General features: G+C 49.6%; 1 protein-coding gene across 2 annotated transcripts in view; it reads right to left on the reverse strand.

Annotated features, from left to right (window-relative positions):
* Positions 1-2,880: 2,880 nt before the first annotated feature.
* The window catches only part of RABL6 (RAB, member RAS oncogene family like 6), a 53,930-nt gene continuing 33,212 nt past the window's right edge, over positions 2,881-23,598 (reverse strand). The window contains exons 9-15 of one of the 2 annotated variants that reach the window (XM_036393868.2): positions 19,979-20,331; positions 17,607-17,736; positions 10,320-10,538; positions 9,393-9,738; positions 7,195-7,366; positions 5,589-5,638; positions 2,881-4,949 (exon numbers count right to left, since the gene is read on the reverse strand). In XM_036393868.2, coding sequence (XP_036249761.1) covers positions 4,746-4,949; positions 5,589-5,638; positions 7,195-7,366; positions 9,393-9,738; positions 10,320-10,538; positions 17,607-17,736; positions 19,979-20,331 — 1,474 coding nt within the window. In that variant the 3' untranslated portion in view covers positions 2,881-4,745. Of the gene's footprint in view, positions 4,950-5,588; positions 5,639-7,194; positions 7,367-9,392; positions 9,739-10,319; positions 10,539-17,606; positions 17,773-19,978; positions 20,332-23,598 lie in introns of both variants that reach the window. The other variant, XM_036393867.2, reaches the window with a different exon arrangement.

The following is a 23,598-nucleotide window of genomic DNA, read 5'->3' on the forward strand; positions in this document are numbered from 1 at the left end:
GAGGCTGTTGCTAGGCTACAGCCCTGCTCCTTAAACCCGTCCTACTGCAGGATTTCCCCACCATCACTCATCTGGCTGTTCTGGGGCATCCCAAAGGACAGGGAAGTACCATGGGCTCCCCAGGCACCCGGACCCTTGGATGCAGGGACATTGCAGGCAGAAAACCCACTGTGCCCCCAATCCAGCCCCCACCCAGGTCCATCCTAGTCCAGGGCTGGGGGCAGTCAGGTTGCCCCACAGCCCCCCCAAAGCCTCCAAGAGCACTCACAGCTTTACACATTAATTTTGTGGCCTGCTAAAATCCACGTTCCAATGACTTTTTCATGTTCACTGCTGGGAGGAAGGAAGCAAATTCCCACCCCAGGCCTTGGCAAGCTAGGGAGACTTATCGTGACTTTATGGGAGCAACAGAAATAGGGCAAAGCTGCATCCCTCAAAGGGCACCATCAGGGCACTCCTTGCATGTGGCCCTTGGCATTGACCATGGGGGATGAAGAAGGCTGGGTGCCCTGGTGACACAGGCTACAGCTGTGGAAAAGGCCAGCCCATCCCAGGGTCAGTAGGAGAGGGATTATATGGGAATCATTAAGAACCAGCCCTGGCCAGCAGGACAATGGTGGAGCAGGGACAGAGCCCCATTGGTAAAGGGGCTGTGGAGAGGGAGCAGCACTTAAACAAGAGCCTGGCAAAGTAACAAATCAGCATAAATTGTCCAGGAATAAATCTGGATGGCAGTGATCAGACAGCTCCTGAGCGCCAAGCAGAAGGTGATGGAGAGCTTTCCACAGGTTTCATAAAATCATGGAGTGCTATGGGTTGGAAGGGTCATTAAATATCAGCTGGTTTCAACCACTTGCTATGGGCAGGGAAACAGCTGGAGTGGTGGTGGCACAAACTGCAGGGACCTGTCTGCTTGTCCTGGGCTGGTTCCCTACCTGGGGTTTGACAGCCACGGACCAGGTATCAGCCATGGTCCCTTTGGCTTGGGCCCTGCAGGGCTGGCGCAGGTGGCTCAGCAGCTTGGATCCCTGGAGGGAGGAGTTTTATGTCAACCACTAGGACAGACTGATGTAAGAAGAACCTTTTCAGCAGGCTGAGCCAGCCACCTGTACCAAGGAGACCTGGGCCATCAGGAGGGTAATGCTGTGCACACAGGAGGAATCCTGGGGACAGCAGGCACAGAACAGAGGAGGTGGGCAGCTTCAGACCATTGGTGCAGGGCAGTGGGAAGGTCTCCCCAAAACTGGCTCCCACCTGAGGAGCCACGAGGCTGTCAGGCATGGTGGAACCTGCTGGGCTCAGGTCAGTGTCAGTCTGCTCCAGAGTCTGACTGCACCCACGGCCCCTCTCAGCACCCACGTCCCCTCTGAGCACCCACAGTCCCCTCTGAGCACTCACAGCCCCTCTCAGCAGCTGCACTGTCACACACCAGGAGCTGCCAAGTGACAACAGCTGTGAACTGTCACACTGGGCTGTCCCACTCCAGGGATGGGTACAGCAAGGAATGCTCCCCAAACAAACACCTGCAGAGAATGGGACAGCACCTGGGCCATCCTGGCCAGGAGGACACTGGGTGAGAGCAGGGGCCCTTGGAGCTCTGTCCTGGCTTATCCCGAGTGCTCTGGCTCCAAGCTAGCACAGTGGAAGCCAAGACACTTTGGTGGCCCTGGAGATCCCAGGCAGGCAGGGGAGCAGGCACTACCCTGTCCCTGATGGATGAGGCTTCCCATGCTGTGCTGGGTAAACAACCCCAGCCAAAATGCAGTGATAAATCTGCACTTTTCCCTCCTACTGCTCAAAACCCAGCCCCTGCAGCTCTGACCAGCACTAGCTCCAAGAAAATGTAGCTCCTCAGCCTCAAGCTCTTGATTTTTTTTTTTTTTTTGATGAGTGATAAAACCAAAAGCAAATACCCTGGTACCTGCAGAGATGCTTGCAGTAACTATTTATATCATTGTGATCCTGCAGAAGCTTCCCCACAATGACAGGCACGTACATACTTTTTATATTTAGCTTCTTTGAAAGGATGGCAAGGGAAAGCCTGGCTCAAACAAGGCCTATTTCCTTCTCCCCTCCCTCACGCTTGCTGGCTCTGGGTTACAGCTCATGCTGTAGCTCAAACCAGTTCAGCATTCCCTGGAAAAGGGAGAAGCCCAAGCCTAAAAAGACCAGGTTGGACAGGGATTGGAACAATCAGGTCTACTGAAAGGTGTCTCTGCCCACAGCAGGAGGCTGGAATCAGATGAGCTTTAGGGTCTCTTCCAACCTAAATCATTCTGGGATTGTGTGTATTATAAAAAGAGCCTTTTTGTTGCTTTTCCCTTCCACACTCCCACTTTACCACAGGGTGGGGATTTCTCTGGCCCTGCTGCAGAAGCCAAGCCATGCCACACACCCTCCTGTGGCTCGAGCGTAGGTAGAGCCAGCCAGTGTAAGCAGATCCTTGCGCATCTACTTTTCTCTTTTACAGGAGTATTTTGGAGCAGAATGATTCATCTTTGCTTGTTTTTGCCTCAGCTCCTTGTGCTGGCAAGCTGCAGGGAATGTGGAGGCTCCTACGGCAGCAAACCTGGCACAGGAGCCAGACACACCGAGGCCAGCCCCTGTCAGCAGGGACTGGCCACCAGTACAGCCCCCTGCAGCCACACCTGAGCAAACCCCCGCCCCCTCCACACTGGGGGAAGCAACAGCTCCCTCAGGGCAGACGTCAGTTCTGGAGAAAGAACTCATGGTTTTTATGTTCAGCTCCTTTTCTTTGGAATGAATTTTAATTCAGCACCCCCTTCCCGTGAGGTGTGGGAGCACAGCAGCACAAGGAGAGACACACAGCTCCCGAGCCCAGGCACAGAGGCTCTGGGGTAGAAGAAGATGTGCAGAGACAAGTGTACAACAGAGCTTTATAATCAGAATGGACTGTACCAGGGTTTTTCAATGCAAAAATGGAACATGACCCAAAGTCCTGATGGAACAGAAGCACTTTCGGGACTGCAGCAGCTGAGGCTTGAACTTCCACCTGCCTTTGCCCAGAAGGGCAGCAAACCGGTCCCGTCTCAATCTTCCTATTCCTCCCTGGCTGTGCAAAGTTTGAACTGTCCCATGCAATTTCCCTACAGTGCCATGTGGAATGCTCAGAGGCAAATGCTAATGGCAGACAAACCTGAACAACGCACTGCTCATACAGCAAGAAACCAGTTTGTTTTATAGGGAAATGGTTACAAGTGCATTTTGGGCACAAGAAAAAGAAAAATGGAGCAGGAAATGCCTGCTGGTCAAGACAGCTCTGGAATGGTTAGTGGATCAATAGAACATTGCTTTATAGGGATGCAGAAGGAAACTCCAGTTTGGATTTCATGGCTGACATTTTACAACAGAAAGGGGTGAGGGAGAACAAAACCAAACCTCAAATCAACTTACAAGGAAGAGGGGAATGTAATGCACAGAACCTGGAGGAAGCTTCACCATCTGAGCTGAGCAAGGGACCCCAGACCCAAGCCAGGAGGGGTACAGAGGACTGACCAGCTCCATCAAACACAGGGACTGCTGACTGAGACACAGGTGAGTACCAAGGGGTGGCCAGAGTGCCCCTCCAATGGCTGCTGAGCAGGTACTAATCCATAGGTTTAAGTTCAAAGCAAAAACTAAAAGACTTCCCAAACTCACGGGACAGAGGAGGCTCTCTGCTTGGGGCAGGAAAGTCAGCACACTGGCTGGCTGCAGGATGGACAGAGGCTGGAGCAGGATGGACGCTGCTGAGCTGCAGTGCTGGTCCCTCTCGGCACAGAGCAGCAGCCAGGGTTTACAGCCTGACTGGAAAATGCCTGAGAAGCAAATGCCTTGCCATGCCAACACTGCCCTGTAGCCAATTCTGAAGCTCTGGATATCTTCATTTCCACATGGAGTCATGTCCCTGAGAGGTCCCAGCAGCAGGGGATTCTGGAATATGCAAATTCAAGGGTGGGAAATGCAGAAAAAACACTGATTTTTTTCTCTCTTTCAGGTTAGCTTTGCACTTTTCATTGTCTTCCCAAACTGCATAGCAGCTTACATGTAGTGTCTGAGACACTGGGGCCACGGAAATCAATGGGCTTCATGAATTCCAACAGCAGCGCCAGTGAGGGTTAATTAAGCTGCTGTGCAGAAAGGTCCTGTTCAAAGGACTTTAACAATCACACTCTCTCTCACACTGTCCCTGCGCCTGCTGCTTTAGAGAGCTGTACCATAGCATGATCTGCTTGACTTAAAGCTCATCAACTGCTGGGTGAAGCAATGGCCAATATAATCTTTCTCCTTAAAAAAATAGGAAGGATAAGAAGTTAAAGACTTGAGACAGTCAAGCATGATGTGTTCATGCAGCATGTTTGGTTGCACTCCTCTTAACAAGACAGGAATTTCAGGTGTGCAGGAGTGGAATGCAGCAGGGATGGAGCATGAGGCAGGTCCCCTTGCCCCACAGCCTGCCAGTGACCTGATGGGGCATCTCTGCAAGGAGAAAAACTGACAGCCTGGCAGCAGGCCTGGGAGCCATGCCCTGAACCTTCCCCTGGTTCATGTACATCTCAGCTTGGTTTTCTTTGTGTAACGATGCACCAGAGCAGCACACATAGATGTAAAGCTTTTGTTTTGCTCATTCTGGTTTGAGAGATCATACAGTGAAGGGCCAAAGCTTTACACATCTGTGCCTGTCCTGGGGTGACTCATCAGAGAAGATGGAGACAGCCATGGTGCAGAGTCCACTCGCAGCCAAACTACAGCTCCTCGTAGTCCCCCCCGCCCCGTGGTTTGCTCATGCTGGCTCCTCCTCCGCCAAGAAAAGCCTCAAGTTCATCTATCTCACTGCTTTTCTCCTTGCTCTTCTTTTTCTTTTTCTTTTTCTCTTTTTCCTCTTTGCTCTCCTCCTTCTCTTTGCTCTTCTTGTGTTTGCTCTTCTTTTTCACTGACTTGTCCTCTTCCTGCAAATGAGAACATTTTTATTAGCAAATGCTCTGAGAGTGCCAGTGACCCAGGATGTACTGCCCTGACACCTGACTCTGAAGAATGGTTTGGGCTGGAAAGCACCTAGTCCAACCCCCGTGCCATGGGCAGGGATGTCTTCAACTGAATTAGGACTCTTACTCAGGTTGAAGCACTGAAGACCCTTCTGTAAGCTTGGACAGAGAAGCAGACAAACCATTTGGGTTATACAGGGCACTGGTCTTTCTGAGAGTTTGTGCCCAACAATACCACGGTACTGGACAGGCTTAAATGGCACAAAGCCTCCTGCAGGCTTCCCTCACTATCCACGAGATATATGTTGTGGGCACCCTTCTGCTTGAAAATCATGGTGCTATGAACACAGTGTAGCAGAGAGGCACTGCTCTTCCTCATCCTGTATTTTACAAACTCACACACTCCCTTTCCAAAATTCAACTGCTCTATAAGCTTGCTTTGAAGTTCAGTGCTCTGCAGAGCCTAGGAGGCAGAGATCAGAGGTGGAGGATGTGAGCATAGAAGGGAGTCCACCAAGTCCCTTTCCCAAGGAGGAAACCACGGAAGGCCACGTCTGTTCTTGGCAGGTGGGTAACACGGCAGATCTGTTTAATTAACAATACCTCTTTGCTTTTCTTTTTCTTCTTCTTTTTCTCCTTAGAAGCTTGTTTATCTGTTAAAACAAACAACCCAGAAACATTGTGTTTAATTTAAATGATAAGAGCTGTAATTCTGCCCTGGCCCCATTCCTGAGAACAAAATGCTCCATCCTGGGCATCCATGGGCAAAGGCAAGGCCAGCACTCACACCCTGACTGAACCATATCTGTCTCGTTTAATTATGAGCATTATATGATCTGTGTGATCAACACTGACCTAGCATTCACTGAGTCACAGCTACTAAGAAACACATCTAGAGTCTAGCTCTACAAACTGGTCCAAAGGCCAAATTTGGGACTGGACTGTTATTTCCAGAAATGAAGAAGAGCTCTTGGGAACAGTTCCCCTCTGATGGAAATCCTCCCAGGCATCTTCTCTGAGGATGACTGAGGACATGGTATCAGCAGATGGGACACCCTGGCAGGCCAACACTCACTGCTGCTCACACTGTATATGGAAATGACATTCCCAAAGCATCCCTGCTCTACAGGGGTGAATACTTTCACACTACCAAACGAGTCCCAGAGTCCATCCCTGTCACATGTGTCAGATATGATTATGGTTGATGACTTGGTTGCTGAGTGTCCACTGCCTTTGCACAAAACCTCCTTGAACAGGGGACTACCTGCTTGGCTGCTTCACAAGAGGCTTCACAGCAGCACCACTTTTCACATGTGCTGTTTGACTGTCACTCTTACCTACAAATACCTTTTTCCTCAGCTGATGTGTAAATGCAGCCATGGAGAAGCCTAATTGCCAGTCAAGCTCCAATCACTGACGACCGAGAGATGGTTTTATATTTATCACCAAAAGAGGAGATAGGAGGAACCCACAATTAATTATTTAAGAATCTAAACTGAAGTTAAATTATTGACCTGGGCCTCTGCAGATGCACTTACAGCTATTTCAAGCTCCGCTGTTCAGCAGCTTGGAGTGACAAGCTGACGGAACCATGGCAGCCTGTGACACCTTCCTCACACTTTTGGAACAGCTATTCAAGGAGCGCTCTCTTGGTGCTGCTCACAGCTTTTTTCCTTCCTTAAATCTTTAAATTCCCATCTTTCATGCTGACATTGGGGCAGGTCTACAGGAAGTTGCTTTGCAGTAATGCCTAGACAGCAGGAATTTTTTGCATGAATAGGATCCCACCCCATCTTTCTCAAAAACAGAAGAGGAAATTGGCAGGGTATGTCAGAGCATTTTGTTCAAGTTGATCCAAATTCTGGAGGGGGTGGACACTGCAATGCAATGCTGAACACCAATTCCCAAGCACATAGGGCTAAGCAGGAAGGCTTACACAGCAGCAGCTTGTGAAAGATGTGCTTCTGCTTGCAGCTGGGACAAAAATAACCTATGGCTGGTGCCAGGGAGAAGCCAACTTCTCATCCTCATGGGGAAAAACTTAAAAGCTATTTATGCTGTGCTAAACCAGATTACGACTCACACAGGGCACTGCATGAAGTTAGAGGGTATTTTATTTAGTGCAAATTGGTTTGCTGGAAAGACTTTGGAAAAACCAGATGCCTGACAAACAAAAGCAGCAAGAGTGGAAATAAGGTGTGAGCTTTACCTTCCTCGCTGCTCTCCTTGGGACCAGCTTCTTCCAAACCCAAGCCAAAGAGATCTGAGTCATTTTTCAGTTTAAAGGAGGGGACTGTTGATTTCACAGGTTGGGGTGGCTTTCCCAGTGAGGTATCATCATCAGATATTTCAGAGAGATCTTCTCGCACTGGGAATTCATTCTAGAGAGAAGCAAAGGCAGACAACACTGACAAATACTTCAACCAAAATCTCTAACCATTTTGCATACAAAAATGTCAGATGTCAGCAGGTGGGGAGGAGAGAAGGAAATGCCAGCTGAAATGAGCTGTTATTGCCTGGAAATCAATGTCCTGGATCTCATGAGCTCTAATTTTTGCCTTGGTAAAATGCCTCGGTTGCACTGGTACTGACAAGGGTGTTCTGAAAACTTCGCACTGGGGCTGCTGAAATCAAATTCCCAATATAAAGGGATTAAATGAGACCTTCAACTCTGTTAGCTCACCAGCATCAGCTTCCTTCTGCCCTGGGGAGGCATCTCTGTTCTGGGAAAATCCAATCAAATAGACTGAAAACTCCCCTCCAGCCCTTAGTGACAAATGCTTTTTGCTGTGCAGCTCTGTGGGTCTCAGGTACCAGAGGCAGCAGGGCTGAGGAAGCAGAGTGTGTCTGCAGAATAATTCCCTTCAGCAAGCCAAAAGGGAATGTGCTCCCAGGGCAAATCTGCCCCTTCAGCATGAGCTAAAACCCAGGATGTTGCAGAGCCTGGAAATTACCCCAAAATCCTCCATCTCTGCATGATGGGAATGGAAAATCAGTTTAATGATCTTCTGATACCTGCCAACTCATCCTCTTCAGAATCTGATCCAACCTTTCCTTGTATCTTTGTACACAGATGGAAAACGGCCCCACTGTGCTGCTGGTCAGGCCGTGCCCCCACCCTGTTAATGGCAATGGCTGTACTGGTTTGCCTGACCAGTACACCCTGCAGTGGGAAAGCATTCACATCCTATGGAGCATTCCTGGGGTCAGGCATTCCTGGACACTGCTCCTTTCTCATCAATCCCTTCTCACTGCAGCATGCAAGAGATGGAAATTTGCACCAAATACTTTTGGTTTCATATTGTCAAGAAAAGCAGGAAGTTAAGATGCAAAATGAATAGAAAATTACTTAATAAACAGCATGACACATGAATAAGGTCAAAGAAACTGTGACAATAGCCCTTTCAACAGGACTCCAGAATGATAAGAACTGAGGGAAACCCCCTGAACACCAGCAAACCCAGACATCAGGACACCCCTGAACAGCCATTGCCCATCCCAATTCACTGCTAGCAGTTTCCAGAGATTGCTCTGCAGGTTGTGAGAAGTGGTCACCAAACTCAGGGATATCTCAAGCCATGCAGCAAGTTCTGACCAGTTCAGAGAAGAGGTGCAGGACAAGTGTCTTCTCCACCGTAATACAGGGTAGGTGTGGGGGGACCCCTGGTGTATTTGTTTTAGCAGACACCTGCTGGCATGTGCTGAACGTCACAGACCTTACAGCTACCTCTGCTGTCCTGAAAAGTCCTTCCCAAGCAGACCTTCCTTCTTCCCTTTAGGCTTTGCCAAGCAAATTTTGTGATGCCTTTTTATTGCTGGATTGACTGCAAGGAGTTCACTCTTTCTGGCAGAGACACCCTTCTGCATGTTAAAGTTCACATGAAAACCCAGTAGCTCTGCATTTGGCACTGCTGGACTGGCTAAGAGTAAACAGCACAGTAAAACACCCAAGCATAAATCTTGTTTGTGTCTGTAAACACAAACTTCATGTTAGGGAAGGTCTAGCCTGGATATTAGGAAAAGGTTCTTCCCCCCAGGGTGCTGGCACTGCCCAGGCTCCCCAGGGAATGGGCACGGCCCCGAGGCTGCCAGAGCTCCAGGAGCCTTTGGGCAGCGCTGCCAGGGATGCCCAGGCTGGGGCTGCTGGGGGGGTCTGGGCAGGGACAGGGGCTGAGCTCGATGATTCTTCTGGGTCCCTTCCAACTCAGGGTATTCTATGGATCTGTGATTCTATGGGGTTCTTGCTGCCAGGTGGCTTCCATACTCAGAGCATTACAGGGTTTGTGCTCACATCAAACTCTGCAGGTTGCTTAGTAACTGCTGCTGAGGGAGGCTCTGCTCATGGCAATGCCTCAACCCTTCCAGCTCAGCTGGGCACAGCTCACAGCAACACGGGCTGTTATTTACCATCTTTTTCTTCTGGCTGTCAGAATCTTCACTTTCAAAGTCTGGGTCATCCATAACGAATGAGAGCATCTGAGTAGCTATTGGTCCCTCTTGATCACTGTCAGACTCCTCAGGCTTCTCCTCTTTGACCACTTTCTGCTTGGAAGCAAGTCCTTTGCTTTGGGCAGTGGCCTTTGAGGCCTGGGCTGCTGCTGTGGGGCCAGCAGCAGGAGCTGCCAGGCTTGTGTTGCCTTTGCTGCTGTTTTGTTCAGACCCAGAACGGGGAGGTAAACTGTCAGGAGGCTTCGGGTCAGTTGCTTTGGTCAAAATTGCTTCACTCTGGGGTTTCAGAGAATTTCTGGAAGACCTGAGAAGAAACAAGTTGTCAGAGTCTGTCCACCCTATTCTGTGGAGCAAGGCACAGTTAACAGCTAAGCCTGCCTGAAGGCTGCATCATGCATCCCACTGGGAAAGGCAGTGCATCCTATAGCGGTGTGGGGTCAAATGCACCACTCAGGCTGAGGATAACCCTCGTGTGCCTAATCCTAACCTTCACCCCACAGGATGTGGTATGTGGAGAACATCATCATTCCCCAGCACAGGGTGTGGTGAGTGACTCCACTCCCTTCACTCAAGACTTGACTCCTCTCTCCTCCCCACACCACTACAAACAGCCACTCTGGTGCTTAGTTCCAGACTCTTGTTCAAATTTGAGGAAAAGCATGCAGAACCGCCCCACTGGCACAGGAGCACAGTGCTCCAAGGCACGGGGTAAGACACACCACACACAGCAGTTACACCAACAGTAACTACAGCCCCAGCCTACAGCTGAAGAACAGGCAGACAGAGACACCAAGACTTCCCAAAGGCCACACACAGTCAGTGGCAAGATGGAGGAGAGATCCAGGTTTGCCAGCACAACCCCACACTTCGGTCTATCCTCTGTACCTTTTTTTTTCCTGCTCTGTGTTTTTGTCTCCATCAGATATGAGGATGACCTTAGAATCCTTCACCTCTTCCTCTTCCTCCTCCTCACTGGAGAGGGTGACGTTCTTGCTCGGCACCCGTTCTGCTGCCAGCATTGGTGCGCTGGGGATTTTGTCATCCAGATCCACGTCATCTTGGAAACCTGCCACCATGGGGTTCCCTCCAGGCGCCTCTCCATCACTGCAACACAGAGAGTGATCAGACACAGCACCCCAGGAGGTGCTGGACAGACCTGCCTCCCCCTGCATGAACACTGAGACTAGCCTGGCTTGTACAGCCAACTTCTGGGGACATGTCCCCAGCCTGGGGCAGCTGATGATTAAAGGGTTGGAGCACCTCTGCTTTGGAGACAGGCTGAAAATGAGGATAGTCAGGCCTGGAGAAGAGAAGGCTCCAGGGAGGTGTGAGAGCCCTGTCTAGTGCCTAAAGGGGCTCCAATAGAGCTGGAAAGGGACTTTGTACAGGACGAGGAGAATGGCTTTAAGCTGAAGGAGGGCAGGGTTAGACAGGATATTGGGAAGGAATTATTCCCTGTGAGGGTGGGCAGGCCCTGTAACAGGGTGCCCAGAGAAGCTGTGATTGCCCCTGGATCCCTGGAAGTGTGCAAGGCCAGGTTGGACGAAGCTTGGAGTAACCTGGGATAGTGGAAGGTGTCCCTGCCTGTAGCAGGGGCTGGAATGGGATGGGCTTTAAGGTCCCTTCCAACACAAACCAGCTGGTGATTTTGTGATTCTGTGCGCTGCCAGCCTTCCCTTGCCACTGTCCAGCTCAGGCTGGACCTGCTCCCTGCAGGCTGCAGCAGTGGCACTGGCCCTGCACCAAAAAGGCCACAGCAGGATGTGTCACAGAGCAGCTGCTGCCCCTCAAGCTGGAAATGAGCGGCTGGAGAAGATCAGCCTCAGAGGTACAGAGAAGCCTGTTGCCACAGCTTCATCAGAACATGGAGCTCCATCCACCATGCAAGGATCAGTCAGTCAAACCATGGGAACTGCCTGTCTTCATCCCCATATCCTGTAATTAAACCTGATCATACACTGTCACTGCTATGGGAGTTCACTGGCAGCTATTAGCTTCCTGGAACCATTTCTATTTCTGCAGTGCTCCCTGAAGCAGGCAGATACACAGACACCATAGCCAAGCTTTAACATTGCCCAAATTAAATTAACCTAAGGACATACTGCCAGAGCTGGGAGTCTATCAGCCTCCCTAGATGTAGCACAGTTCTGTGTTCAAAGGCAGCTTGAGAGAGCTTTGTGGCTGAAACTGAGGATTCTTGTCTGAATGTCCCTAGGACTCAATTTTAACATTTTCTGAAAACTGTGCTCATGTCAGGAATATAGATATTTTCCCCAGGCTCAGCTGATGAGCCTCTGCCATCACCTTTCCTTGTTCTATTTGTTTCATCCACAAGAGATAACCAGCTCCTTCCTGACAACCCCACACGCAAGTCTCTGCCCTTTTAATGACGCCACCTGGATGGTGTAAGCACAACCTTCTTTTTATACAGAGACAAAAAACATAGCTTGGAACAGATTAGATTGTACAGACATAAACAAAACCCTAAAATCCTTTAACTGCAAGTAAGTGGGGTTCCCAGCACAGGCCAAGCACTGTATGTGCTGGGAACACCACATACACAAGTATGGTGTGCTGGTGAGATGAGAAATACCCTAAACAGAGCTGGGATGATGGCAACTGCTCACTCTGGCTCCTCTACATGGCTGGGTACTGCTTGACAAGATAGTTTAAAAGAGTTAATATATATGCCAACAGACAATGGAGTTGTTTGTGACAACGGGACAGCAGTGATCACAACCAGTGCTTGTCTGGGCTGGAGTGCTAAGACAAGGACAGGCCCTCCCTCTGCTCTTGGTGTGGATTCCTCTGCTCTCAGGACCTGCTCTCAGCGCCCTACTGAGCAGGGCCAGGCTGCTGAAGAGCCCCTTCATCACTAACACTGCTGCTCTCACACTATGCCAGGATGGAGGCACACAGCCCAGCCACACAAAGGAGAGGAAAACTGGTGCCCAAGCAGCCCCCAAAGCTGGAGGAATGACAAGTGAGTGATTCCTGAGGTTTTCAAAGCACTGGCAGGGTTTTCTCTTGAAATGCACTGAAAAGAAAATGGAGTTGCCTCCTAAAAATGGCAGGATATTATTCTGAACTAGACACTTTGCCTTTCCTCAACACATCACTGCTCTATTAGGCACAGGGGCTCTTAAGAGATTCCTGCCACTGTCCTTCCAGACTCCACACAGACCTGCAGCATTTCCACCTTTCCCAGTCCCAATGGGTGTACATCCCTGTGTGTACACCCCCTCACCAAAGTGGGTCACATCCTTCCGCAGTGAAAAACCTGCCTCCATCTCCAGCCAACACAGATCACTGAGCGACAGCGTAAGAGCAGAGCAGTGGAGTGAATATACATCAGGAAAATCACTGCTTCAGTATAAACAGGCTCTGACAAGGCAACACTAGGATCAGCTTGTGGTCCTGAGCTTCCAGCTGGAAGGAAGGCAAAGCATGCAAAGCAAAGCACATTGCACCGCTCCCTGCAATCCTTGAAGCGCTGCCAAGCTGGCATGAGCACTGAGCTAGTGTGGCTGCAGGTGCAGGTACCCCCCAAAAATGATGCTGCTCACTGAGGTCTGCTCTGAGCTAGTGACCACAGAGACTGCTGGGGTGTCCTCTGTGAGCTTCCAGTGTGTCACAGATTGGCTGCTAGGGAGGAAACAAACCCTGATGCAACCTGAGCTCACAGCCTCAAACCTAGCTGGGCTGGGTTCCCACAGCCCCAGGAGCTCAAGGGCTTCTCTCACATCCTTTTGCAGGGCTAACGAAAGAGAAAAAACCCAAGCTGTAATAAAGCAGGTAAACTGAGGGAATCCCACGCTGCAGGATGAGCCTGCGTGGCTGCTCTAGGAGATGTTGGTCTTCTACTGTGAACCTTCCCTCCCTTGGGCTAGCACAGCTGGGCATCATGGAATCCATAACAGATCCATAAAAGCAAAGAACCACTTCAAAGCCCTTCAGATGTAAGGACACACACATCTAATCCATCTTTAAGATAAATGTCTAAGGATGCAGAAAAGAAAGATCAGGAACACTGTCAGGTAAAGCATAAACTGGCTTTCAGAGACCTTCAGCCCCCCCAGGGACCCAGGCTGCCTGACCCAGCAGGAGCCAAGGGTGAGATGCTTTGGAGCCAGATTAGGTCCTCTGGTGCACTCATATCCATGCTGGCTCAGGGCATCAGGTTAAAGAGCAGCAAATTAAGTTCTGAAACAGCAAATTGGGAGATTGAAATACCTTCCTAATTAACTGGTAAAGGAACTGATTCTGGGAGTTCTCTACTGCAAGTCAGAGAACCACAACGTGTCACTGAACAAAACCCAGGACGTCACTGCAGGCCTGGGGTATGCCAAGCTGAACAAGGTGCTCCTGCTGCCAAGAAGGCCAATGGTGTCCTGGTCTTCATGAGGCAAAGCACTGCCAACAGATCAGGGAGGTGATGCTGCTCCTCTGCTCTGCACTGGTGAGGCCACAGCTGGAGTCCAGTGCACAGCAAAGAAAGAGTGAATCCAGTGAGGGGCCATGAGGATGATTAACTGACTGGAGCATTGCTCACATGAGGAAGGGATCTCCCACATGAAAGCCAGGACTGCTCAGCCTGGAGAAGGCTTGAGGAGACCTTATAAAGGTATTTAAACAGCTGAAGGAGGTACAAAGAAGATGGAGACAGGCTCTTTTTGGTGCTGCCCAGTGCCAGGACAAAAGGCAAGGAACACAAACTGTAACTCAGGAGGTTCCCACGAACATAAGCAAACACTTTTTCCACTGAGAGCATGCCTGAGCACTGGCATGGGTTGCCAGAGAGGTTGTGGATTCTCTGGAGATACTCAAAATCCAAAACGGGTCTGGAAAACCAGTTCTGAGCGGCCCAGGAGGAGGGGGAGGTTGAACTGGATGGCCCCCAAGCTGCCTTCCAACCCTGTGAATGTACCTCAGTACACCGAGGTGTTCCCAGAGCTCCCTGCAGGACTCATGCTCAGAGTCAAAAAGGTGAGTCCTCTTGGGCAGGAAAAGTAATTTCACAAATTCTCAAAACATGGCCCATTCTTCTGCTACATCTTCAATGACACTTCAGTCCTGGAGCTTACCCCCTTGGCTACAGCACACCCAGGCATGCTGGTGAGCTGTGTAAGCTCAACACTCAGGTATCTGCTTCAAAAAGAGCACGAGACCTGAATGCATCTTGCTGAGACATTCTCAGGCCTTGTTCTTCACTCAGATACAGGGGAAAAGCAGCTTCCAGGACTCCATTTTTTGAAACCAATAAAATCTCCCCAAGGTTTGAGTGATTCCACAGATCTACTGTGTTCTTTAGGTCAGAGATAAATTTCTGCAGCAGATTTTATGGGAATTACAACCACCTCCTCACTGCAGCAGAAGCTGATTATCAAGGACAGTGCTTACAGAACTGGAATGTTGTTCCTAGCTACTGTGGGGCTGTAAGTGACATCCTGAAAGGTTTCCAAGATTGCAGGTGATGGTCCAAACCACATCTGCATCTCTGGCTTATTCTAGTAGGCCCTTTTTGGCAAGAAACAGAATGGAAAATTGCCAGGCCACTAAGAAAACTGCATGATATATAGAAGAAACCAGAGCAAGCCATGGATGCCAGGTTGCAGAGGAGAAATGAGTGTGTGAATGTGCAGGGACGTGCTGCCATGTTTTCTCCCAGGGAAACAGAGCTGTTGTGACTGCACTGGGTATCACTGTGAGCAAAGGATGAACTCTAAACAAAGGAGCAGGGTTCTCGCACCCCTGTCCACCATGTTTGGTTTTTTTTATACAGTTTAACACTAATTTGCTTCCAGTGACTGACACTCTGGAGCAGAGAAACCTTTGTGAAGGATCAGCCTCCCAACCACAGTAGAACTGCAGCTCCAGAGCTCTGAGGGCACCTCAGGACCCAGTCCCTCAGAAGGTCAGGCTTGGCTTTTCTGACAACTCCTTGTTAAACCCAGGAAAATATCTCAGCTCTGCCACAGCCACGAGCAAAACGCTTTGTAGGCCAGCATGCTGCCAGCAACCCCACTTTTTTCTTGCCTTTTTTTTTTTAGTTTTAATAAAACATCCACGTGTTCTGCCATCACAAGGGATGATGATTCAGGCTGACCTGCATTACACAGGCATTGAGCCTCACAAAGAGCACTGATTTAAGGTTGTTGTGGTTGAAGTAGAGAACACTGGGTCTTGACAAGGATGTTAAAAGAGGCAGAATTCACAGATGAGCAGTGTCCACGCTTAATTAGTCTCCTGGTTAATCCAGTGTTGATGACAAGAGGCAGCAGGCAAGGAATATTCTGAGCAACGGATACAGAGCCTGAGAGTATGCTTAGGTCACCTCTTAAGAGACAGTCTGCTTTCAGACACCTCGCTGCACATTCCCTTGTCTGAGCAGTTCAGTATACACGATCCCCTTTTCTTTTTTTGGTTAAAAAACACCAAAGCCAGGAAAAGAAAAAAAGGGAGAAAAAAAAAAAAAAGAGAAAACACAGCTCATGGCATAAGCACAGCTCTGCCATTTTGAGGAGATAATTATAGACTCACAGACTGGTTTGGGTTGGAAGAGGCCTTAAAGCTCAGCTTGCTCCAACCCCCTGCACTGAGCAGGGACATTTTCAACTGGATCAGGTTGCTCAGAGCCCCATCCAGCCAGACTGGGAATGTTTCCATTCCAGGGATGAGGTATCCACCACTTCCCTGGGCAACCTGTGCCAGGGCCTCACCACTCTTCTTGTAAAATCCTTCTTCCTTGTACCTAGTTTGAATCTCCCCTCTTTTAGTTTCAAATCACCATTTCTTGTCCTATTGCAGTACGCCCTGCTAAAATCTCTGTCCTCATCGTCCCTTAAATATTGAAAGGCAGCAATAACATCTCCCCAGAGCCTTGTCTTCTCCAGGTGAACACCCCCAGCTCCCCCAGCCTGGCTCCAGAGCAGAGGGGTTCCGGGCCTTGGAGCATCTCCATGGCCTCCTCTGGACTCTCTACAGCAGTTCTACATCCTCCTGATGCTAGCCCTCAGGGCTAGAGGCAGCTCTGCAGGTGGGGTGTCACCTGAGCAGGGCAGAACTCCCTCTTCCCTGCTGCCCATGCTGGGGATCAGCCCAGTTTCAGGGCTGGGGCAGGTCCAGCTCTCACCCACCAGCACCCCCAAGTCCTTCTCCCCAGGGCTGCACTCAATCCCTACACCCTCCAGCCTGGATTGATCCCAGAGGTTGCCCCAAACCAGGTACAGCCACTTGAGCTTGGCCTTGGTGAACCTCATGAGGTTCCCATGGGCCATTTCTCATGTTTTCCAGGTTCTGGATGACATCCTGTTATTCAGGAGTGTCACCCACACTACTCAGCTTGATGTTATTGATAAACCTGATGAGGGTGTCCTCAATCCCCGTTTCATGGATGAAGTCCATGTCTCAGTACAGATCCTGAGGAACACCACCCATCTTCAACTGGACATTGAGCCATAGATCACTACTCTCTGGATGTGAATATCCAACCCATTCCCTATCATCAATCAAATCTCTGTCTCTCCAATTTAGTGAGAAAATTCTGGGAAGAAACACTAGACACAGAGAAAAAGGAAGGCACCCCCTAAGAGTTTTTTTAATTCTGCATGCAGTGACACTCCCAAAGGAGCATGACTTTCTCCATCCTTCCTTCCAGAATCCCACAGAGCTACAGAGTACTCTGCTTCCAAGTGTCCTCCACCATACCCCAAATCCATTTATAGTGCCTCAGGAATGACATTACCAAGTCATAGAGGAATTTGGCCACACTTTGTGCCTCTGCAGAAGGTAAATATTCATTAAGCAAAACATAGTATCCCTGCAAAGTGTTCCAGGAGGAAAATATCTCAAATGATTTCGTGTGTTCAGCCAGAAGGAAAATCCCTTCCTGACACAAAGGGCCCAGTGGTTTAATCTGGGCACAAAGCAAAACAGCAGCACCAGGAAGGTGATAATCTGCTTTTTGTGATGTTCCTCCTTCCCAGGGAGCAGTGTGTGTCACTAAATGGGAAACAGTGAATGCTATGACTGACCATTGCACAGCCAGAAAGCCTCTGGGACAGCTAACTGCTTTGGAATCAGGGAATGGTTGCACCATGTTAGTCAGGCTGCACATCCAGGTGTGTCCCTGCTGGGGACCTGCCATCCCTGCTGCCACCCTCCTTTTCTTACCTTTCACTATCCACACGGTGTTTGGCCTGTGGTTTCCCTTTGTCTTTCTGTGGTGCTGGGTCTTCCAGAAAGCTGTGGTCCAGGCTATCCTCAGGAACAAAGTCCTCCACGCTCTGTACCTTGGCAGGGGCTGCAGGGTTGGGGGGAGGAGTGGCAGCAACAGGATCTGCATTAGCAACAGGAGTTGTAAAACAATGGTGTCACCACAAGCAAGACAGAAATTGGTTTTTTCCAGATCTGTGCTGCCCAGGGTGGCAGCAGCCATGAGGCAGGACCCTGGTTCCACAGCAAGGGAAGAGGAAGGTTATGAACAGGATATAAAACAGCCCAGAGTCTGACATGAAGGCAATCATAGATCATGGCCGCTGTGGTTTAGAATGCACCAGGCTGACCCAAGCTTTTAGACAGACTGAAAACCTCCCTGGCAAGACCTGGCTCTACTCTCCAGGGAATGCTATGACTGACCGTACCACAGGTTTTATTACACCTGTGCTATGTGCACTCCTTCTGGGGGATATCCCTTCACTATTCTCTTACCTTTTCCACATTGTTCAGTTCACCCTCTCTCCTATCCTCTTGCTTTTTTCAGCTGTAACTGTCCAAGGCAGAATTGTTCACATTGTGCTTTTAGATGTTTTGTGTAAACAAAAGCTCAAGAGCTACCTCAAATAGAGAGTGACTTTAATACAGTTAATTTGTAGAAACACCTTTACCCATCTTCAAGGTATCAGGATGAAAACTCATGAAATTAGCATAACTAAGAAGCCTGAAGTGATTAACCTTTCCAGAATTTGCAATACTCAATGTTTTTCCTCTGCTCATGCTGCACTTTACATCTAGACTTTTCTTTTGGGTAAAACAAGACTTGTGCCTTTTTTTTCTAGACTTCACTCTCCTTAGCACAACTTTCAGATCACTTCTACATACCAACAGTACCACTAATGCCACAGAGTAGCACTGGTGCAAGCTAAACCACAGCCAAAAGAATTACTACTCCAAGACTTCAAGAGAAATCTTAAATAGTAACTCCCAGAAAAACCAAGTATTACTTGGTAACAATGATTTTTTTAGCTGCTTTCCAGTGAATTGGTGCCTGGGTACACTCCAGCGGAGGCGCAGGCCCTTGGCACACCACTGAAACCTTGCAACACTGACACATCGGCTCTTCCTGGCTGCCTTTTGCAACCGCTCCTAAGCATTCCGAGATATCAGGGCTGAAAGTCACAAGACCAAAACAGCTGTCAAGCTAAGAAGGAGTCAAAAAAAGAGAAGAAAAAGAAAAGCCCCAAACCCAACCATTATAACACTGGTAGTAGACCAGTCTTTTTTTCTACAGATCAAAATGATAAAGGTTGTTTTTATCAACAAGGAATTTCTAACATCTCCTCTCCTCTCTGGTTTTTGTTTTATTTTCTCTGGGTAGGAAGAGTCCTAAACAAACCAAAATGGGTGCATTGTGTCATATCTGGGAAGAGGCACAGGATGCAGAACATTGTGTGCAGATCTAAAACCAGACCATTTCAATATCTGAAATTGCAACCTGTGTCCCCAGCACCTCCTCCTTTCTCTCTGTGGGTGTCTCAGGAGCACTGTGAGCCAGTGTGAGAAGGAAGGTATTTCCAAAGGGTGACTCAAACCACGTCATGATTTTTAGGCAGTGCCAGCTCTGCAGCTCCAGTTAGCTCTGCAAACAAAGTGAATGTGACAGACAAATTATGGTCCAGATCAGTAAAATTACATGCATCAAACCCTTGATGCCTCTGCCTGGCACTCTGTCCGGCAGGCTCTGGACCGAGGGCTGTGCTGCTCCAGCGGGTACCAGTGCTGAGGCAGCAGCCGAGGGCTTCCTCCTCCCAGACCTGCTCTGAAGGAGCAGATTTCCCCAGAGGGGGATCTGCTGTGGAGCCTGGACCTACGTGACCGTTTCTGGCTGAATAACCTTTAAACCCAGTGCTCCGCTTCTCTCCGTTACGCATCGGAGCCCCTCCGGACTGCCACATGTGTGCAAGGATGGCACTTCAAATAGCTTCTCTAGTCATTTTTTTGCTATTCAAGAGGTATTTTTGCTCCTGGTAAGAACCTGACATTTTACTTATTTTATTAGTGTGTCCTGTGCGTTCAGGATCTTCCTCTTAAGCATGCTACAGCCACCACCCAGCTGGCTGGGCACAGTCCCCATCCAGAACAGAGACAAACCAAAATGTTGATCAGGGAAAATAGAGAATGACAGCCCAAGTCTCCCTGGACACCTGCTGCACAAGCATGGCGTCTGTGGCCTTCACACACCTGTCTACTCAGCTTCTCGCAGGGAAAAAATGAAATGAAAACTGGAAGGCCTATGGGTCACATCCTGCCAGGGCACCAGCACCTACCTGGCTGGGGAGGAGTGGGCTCGGCCGCGGGGGATGTCCCAAAGAGCCGCGCAATGATGCCACGCTTGGGCGGGGGGGCGGTGGCCGGGGGGGCGGCGGGAGCTGCGGCAGGCGCGGGGGTCTGCGGGGCCTCGGGGGCAGGCACTGGTGAGAAGGATGAGGCAGGGTCAGGAGAGATGGTGGCGCTTGTGGCGAGTGGCAGCGGCGGCTGGGGGGTGCTGGGGCTGGAGCTGCCCGTCGATGCGGAACTCGGAGGTATGATGGGTGACTGGGAGCCGGAGGAGGGGCTCTGCCCGTTTGTTGCTAGTGGTGATGTGTGTCCTTGGCTTCGGGCTTCCATCATTTCCAGGAACCTGTGGGGAAGATAAATTACAAATATAAGGAATGGCGCATCTCAGAATCCCAGACTGCTTTGGGTTAGGAGGGACCTTAAAGCTCATCTCATTCCAACCTCTGCCATGGGCAGGGACACCTTCTACTAGGCCAGGCTTCTCCAAGTCCCACCTGGCCTTGGACACTTCCAGCAATCGAGGGACAGCCACAGCTTCTCTGGGCACCCTATGCCAGGACCTCCCCATCCTCACAGGGAAGAATTTCTTCCCATCCAACCCTGCCCTCTGCCAGTTTAAAACCATTGCCCCTTGTCCTGTCACTACCTGCCCATATAAAAAGTCGTTCTCCTTCCTTTATAATAAGCCCTTTTCATCCGGCTGTGTGCTGAGCTGGGAGAGTATGGGTCTGCTTCCAGCTGGGCTTGGGAGGGTATGGATCTGCTTCCAGTGACACTGTGACTCCCTGGGTCACAATAAATCTGGTTTACCCACACGAGCTGAACTTGCCCCATCTGCATTGAGGTGTGGAGTATCCCAACCTGCTCTGCACTACAGGATGAAACTTACAGTCCTGGAAATTCCCTGAATAGACAGACTATAATAACATGTCAGGGCTTGAAATGCAACCTGAAGTCAGTTGTTGGACATGTCTCTAAAGGAGTAAGTGCTCTAGGAATGGCATGTTTTTACATTCTGCAGAACAAATCACAGTACTCAAGAAAACTGCTGTAATAACCTCTTTATCAGCCAAGAATGGATTTGAGAGGAGAATCCTTGAATATCCAAAGAAAAGAGCTGTCCTGAGGGCTCAGAGAAGACTGACTGCCATTACCCTTCTTGCAGGGTGCAGATCCACATGCAGGCTCTCCCCTGCACACACTCCCCCTCCGTGTGAGAGGCCCTGGAGCCAAGTAGCAGGAGCACTGGAGCAGGTTGTGGTCCTGGCTGGGTTCCCGACTGGAAGAACATTAAAGCCTGTTCCACTATACGGAGTGAAAAGCTCTTTCCTTTTCCAAAAGAAACCCAAGCCTAACCCAAGCCTCCCTCCACAGCCCGTGGGGTCAGCAGCCTGTTTCACACACTGTGTGCAGAGAAATGTGGACAGAGACAAGTTTTTGCCATTAAATGGTCTGAAAAACAGATCTGCCACATGCTGCACAGCTGAGAGATACAGAGAGGACACCCAAAGTGAAGCATCCTGTGTAATATCCAGCACATCCCAGTCTCACCTCTCATCTCATTAAGCTTAATGAATTTGTGCATAGAGGCTCTGGATTCAGTTGGTTCTGCAAGACAGACTTTGGTTGTGCTCCAGGCAATGAGAATGTGAAGGGAGAGCCTCCTCTCCCACACAGAGCATGACCTTGTCCTTCAGGGACCTGAGCCAGCCAGAACCTTCCCTGGACTGACTGCTGAGCAGAACACAAACAGTGGGGGCTAAGAAACTCTAAGCCTTGAGATATGATTTCCTATTTTAAGGCAGTAACCTGATATACTTTTAAGGAACAAAATAATATACTTTGTGACCAGCAGTGTCTGGAGCCCTAGGGAGCAATAGTCCCAGGAAGCTGTTACTTGGAAATTGGAAAACCAGCAGTCCTTCCTAACTAAGTAACTGGGTAAAGTGGAGATCAAGGGCAGCACTAAAAAGCAGGATTGGTGAGGCAACATAAACAGACAGGGACAAGATATAGATAGAACTGGATGATCCCAAGTAACAGAAATAGGAAGAAATTCAACAGCACAAACAAAATTGTCATCTACTCAAGGGTGAGGAAAAGCGCTCCTGCTCCCAGTTCTCCACAGGAGAATGGCTGGGAAAGACTTGCCTCGCTTATTCCAGAAGTCTGGACTAAGGACTGCAATCCCAACTATGCCAGAGCCTGGCTGTCACATGTTGTCCATTGATATCCAACCTATACCTGCCCTGATGCAGCTCCAGCCATTCCCTGGGTCCTGTCCCTGATCACAGAGAGCAGAGACTGGTGCTGCACCTCCACTGTCCCTTATAAGGAAGCTGCAGACTGTCAAGGCACCTACACCAGTGCCATGCTGTGGTGTTCTCACTGATGCTTCCACCAGGATCCAGGCCAAGACCATGTGCCTATTCCACCCAGAACACTGGCTACACCAACATAAGCTCCTGGCAGAGCTGAGCTCAGAGTATGTGATGCAGCATCCAGTCCCCATCCTCCCTCTCCTGGGGCGAGCTGCGCGACAACACGTTCCACTGAAAATGATGCATGGATTTGTCATGTACCAGAGAAAAAACATAAAAGAGTTTAACTCCTGCACTGAGCTCTGTGGAGACTGCATCAGGTTGGTCTGGAAGGTGCACAATACATCACACATGCTGCAAGAACATGATAGTGTGTGCTCAATACCTCTCCATCACTGTGCTCCCTACCTGAGGAGGGGGGCCATGACTCTGCATCCTCCAAGGAGGGTATGCATGGCGTCTGTGGGGTGGGAAAGACAAACCACGAGGCCCTGCAATTCAGCCCCCATCCAACAAAGCTAAGGCTCTTTATCCCCACACCAAGTGAATTGCCATGGCCCGCAAAGTTGTTTGTGAGCTTTGCCTGCACACAATGTACAACTCCTCGGCTCCACATCACATGCTGAGTGCTGAATTCTGCCATTCCTCCTCTCTCAGCTTTGATCCAGGCCTTCTGGTGAGCCAAAGACAGGAGAACTGAACAGCTCTGCTTTGTGGTACTCACTCCTCCTCCTCCAAGACCCACTCAGTGTTAAAGACTCCTGCCTCCCAGCTGTGAGGAGAGATTAATCCCAGATGATCTACATGCACCCATGCTCCTGTTTAGAGCAACAGCAATTCTGGATGGAAGCCTGCAAGCCTGGGCACTGCTGCACCCAGCAGCCAAGGTACTGCTGCCAGCAGTACTTGCTCTCCTGACTGTGGGAACACCTAAATCACCAACACAGTTTGATACCAGAATGAACAACCTCTGAGCCTCAAGTTGCTGAGTCCCACCATCGAGGCAACTGGCTGACTCAGGTAGGGTAAGATGATTGTACACTGAAGATTTGGAAACGATGAGACACAAAGAATGTATAGACTCACATCAGTATACAGATTATGAAGCTCAAAGAATAGTTAAAGCTGGACTCAACAAAGCCCAGAAAACTCTTAACAATACCAGAGTATTTAAAGATTTACTGTACGTGATTCTGCCAAAGCTGCCCATTTTGGAAACAACCTGCTTTGTTCTGGGAAAGTAGCCAGCTCCAGAGGGAGGGAAGGCTGTGACTACCACCTGTTTTTCC

Source organism: Molothrus ater, chromosome 20 (genome assembly GCF_012460135.2).
Source record: "Molothrus ater isolate BHLD 08-10-18 breed brown headed cowbird chromosome 20, BPBGC_Mater_1.1, whole genome shotgun sequence".
NCBI classification, from domain to species: Eukaryota; Metazoa; Chordata; class Aves; order Passeriformes; family Icteridae; genus Molothrus; species Molothrus ater.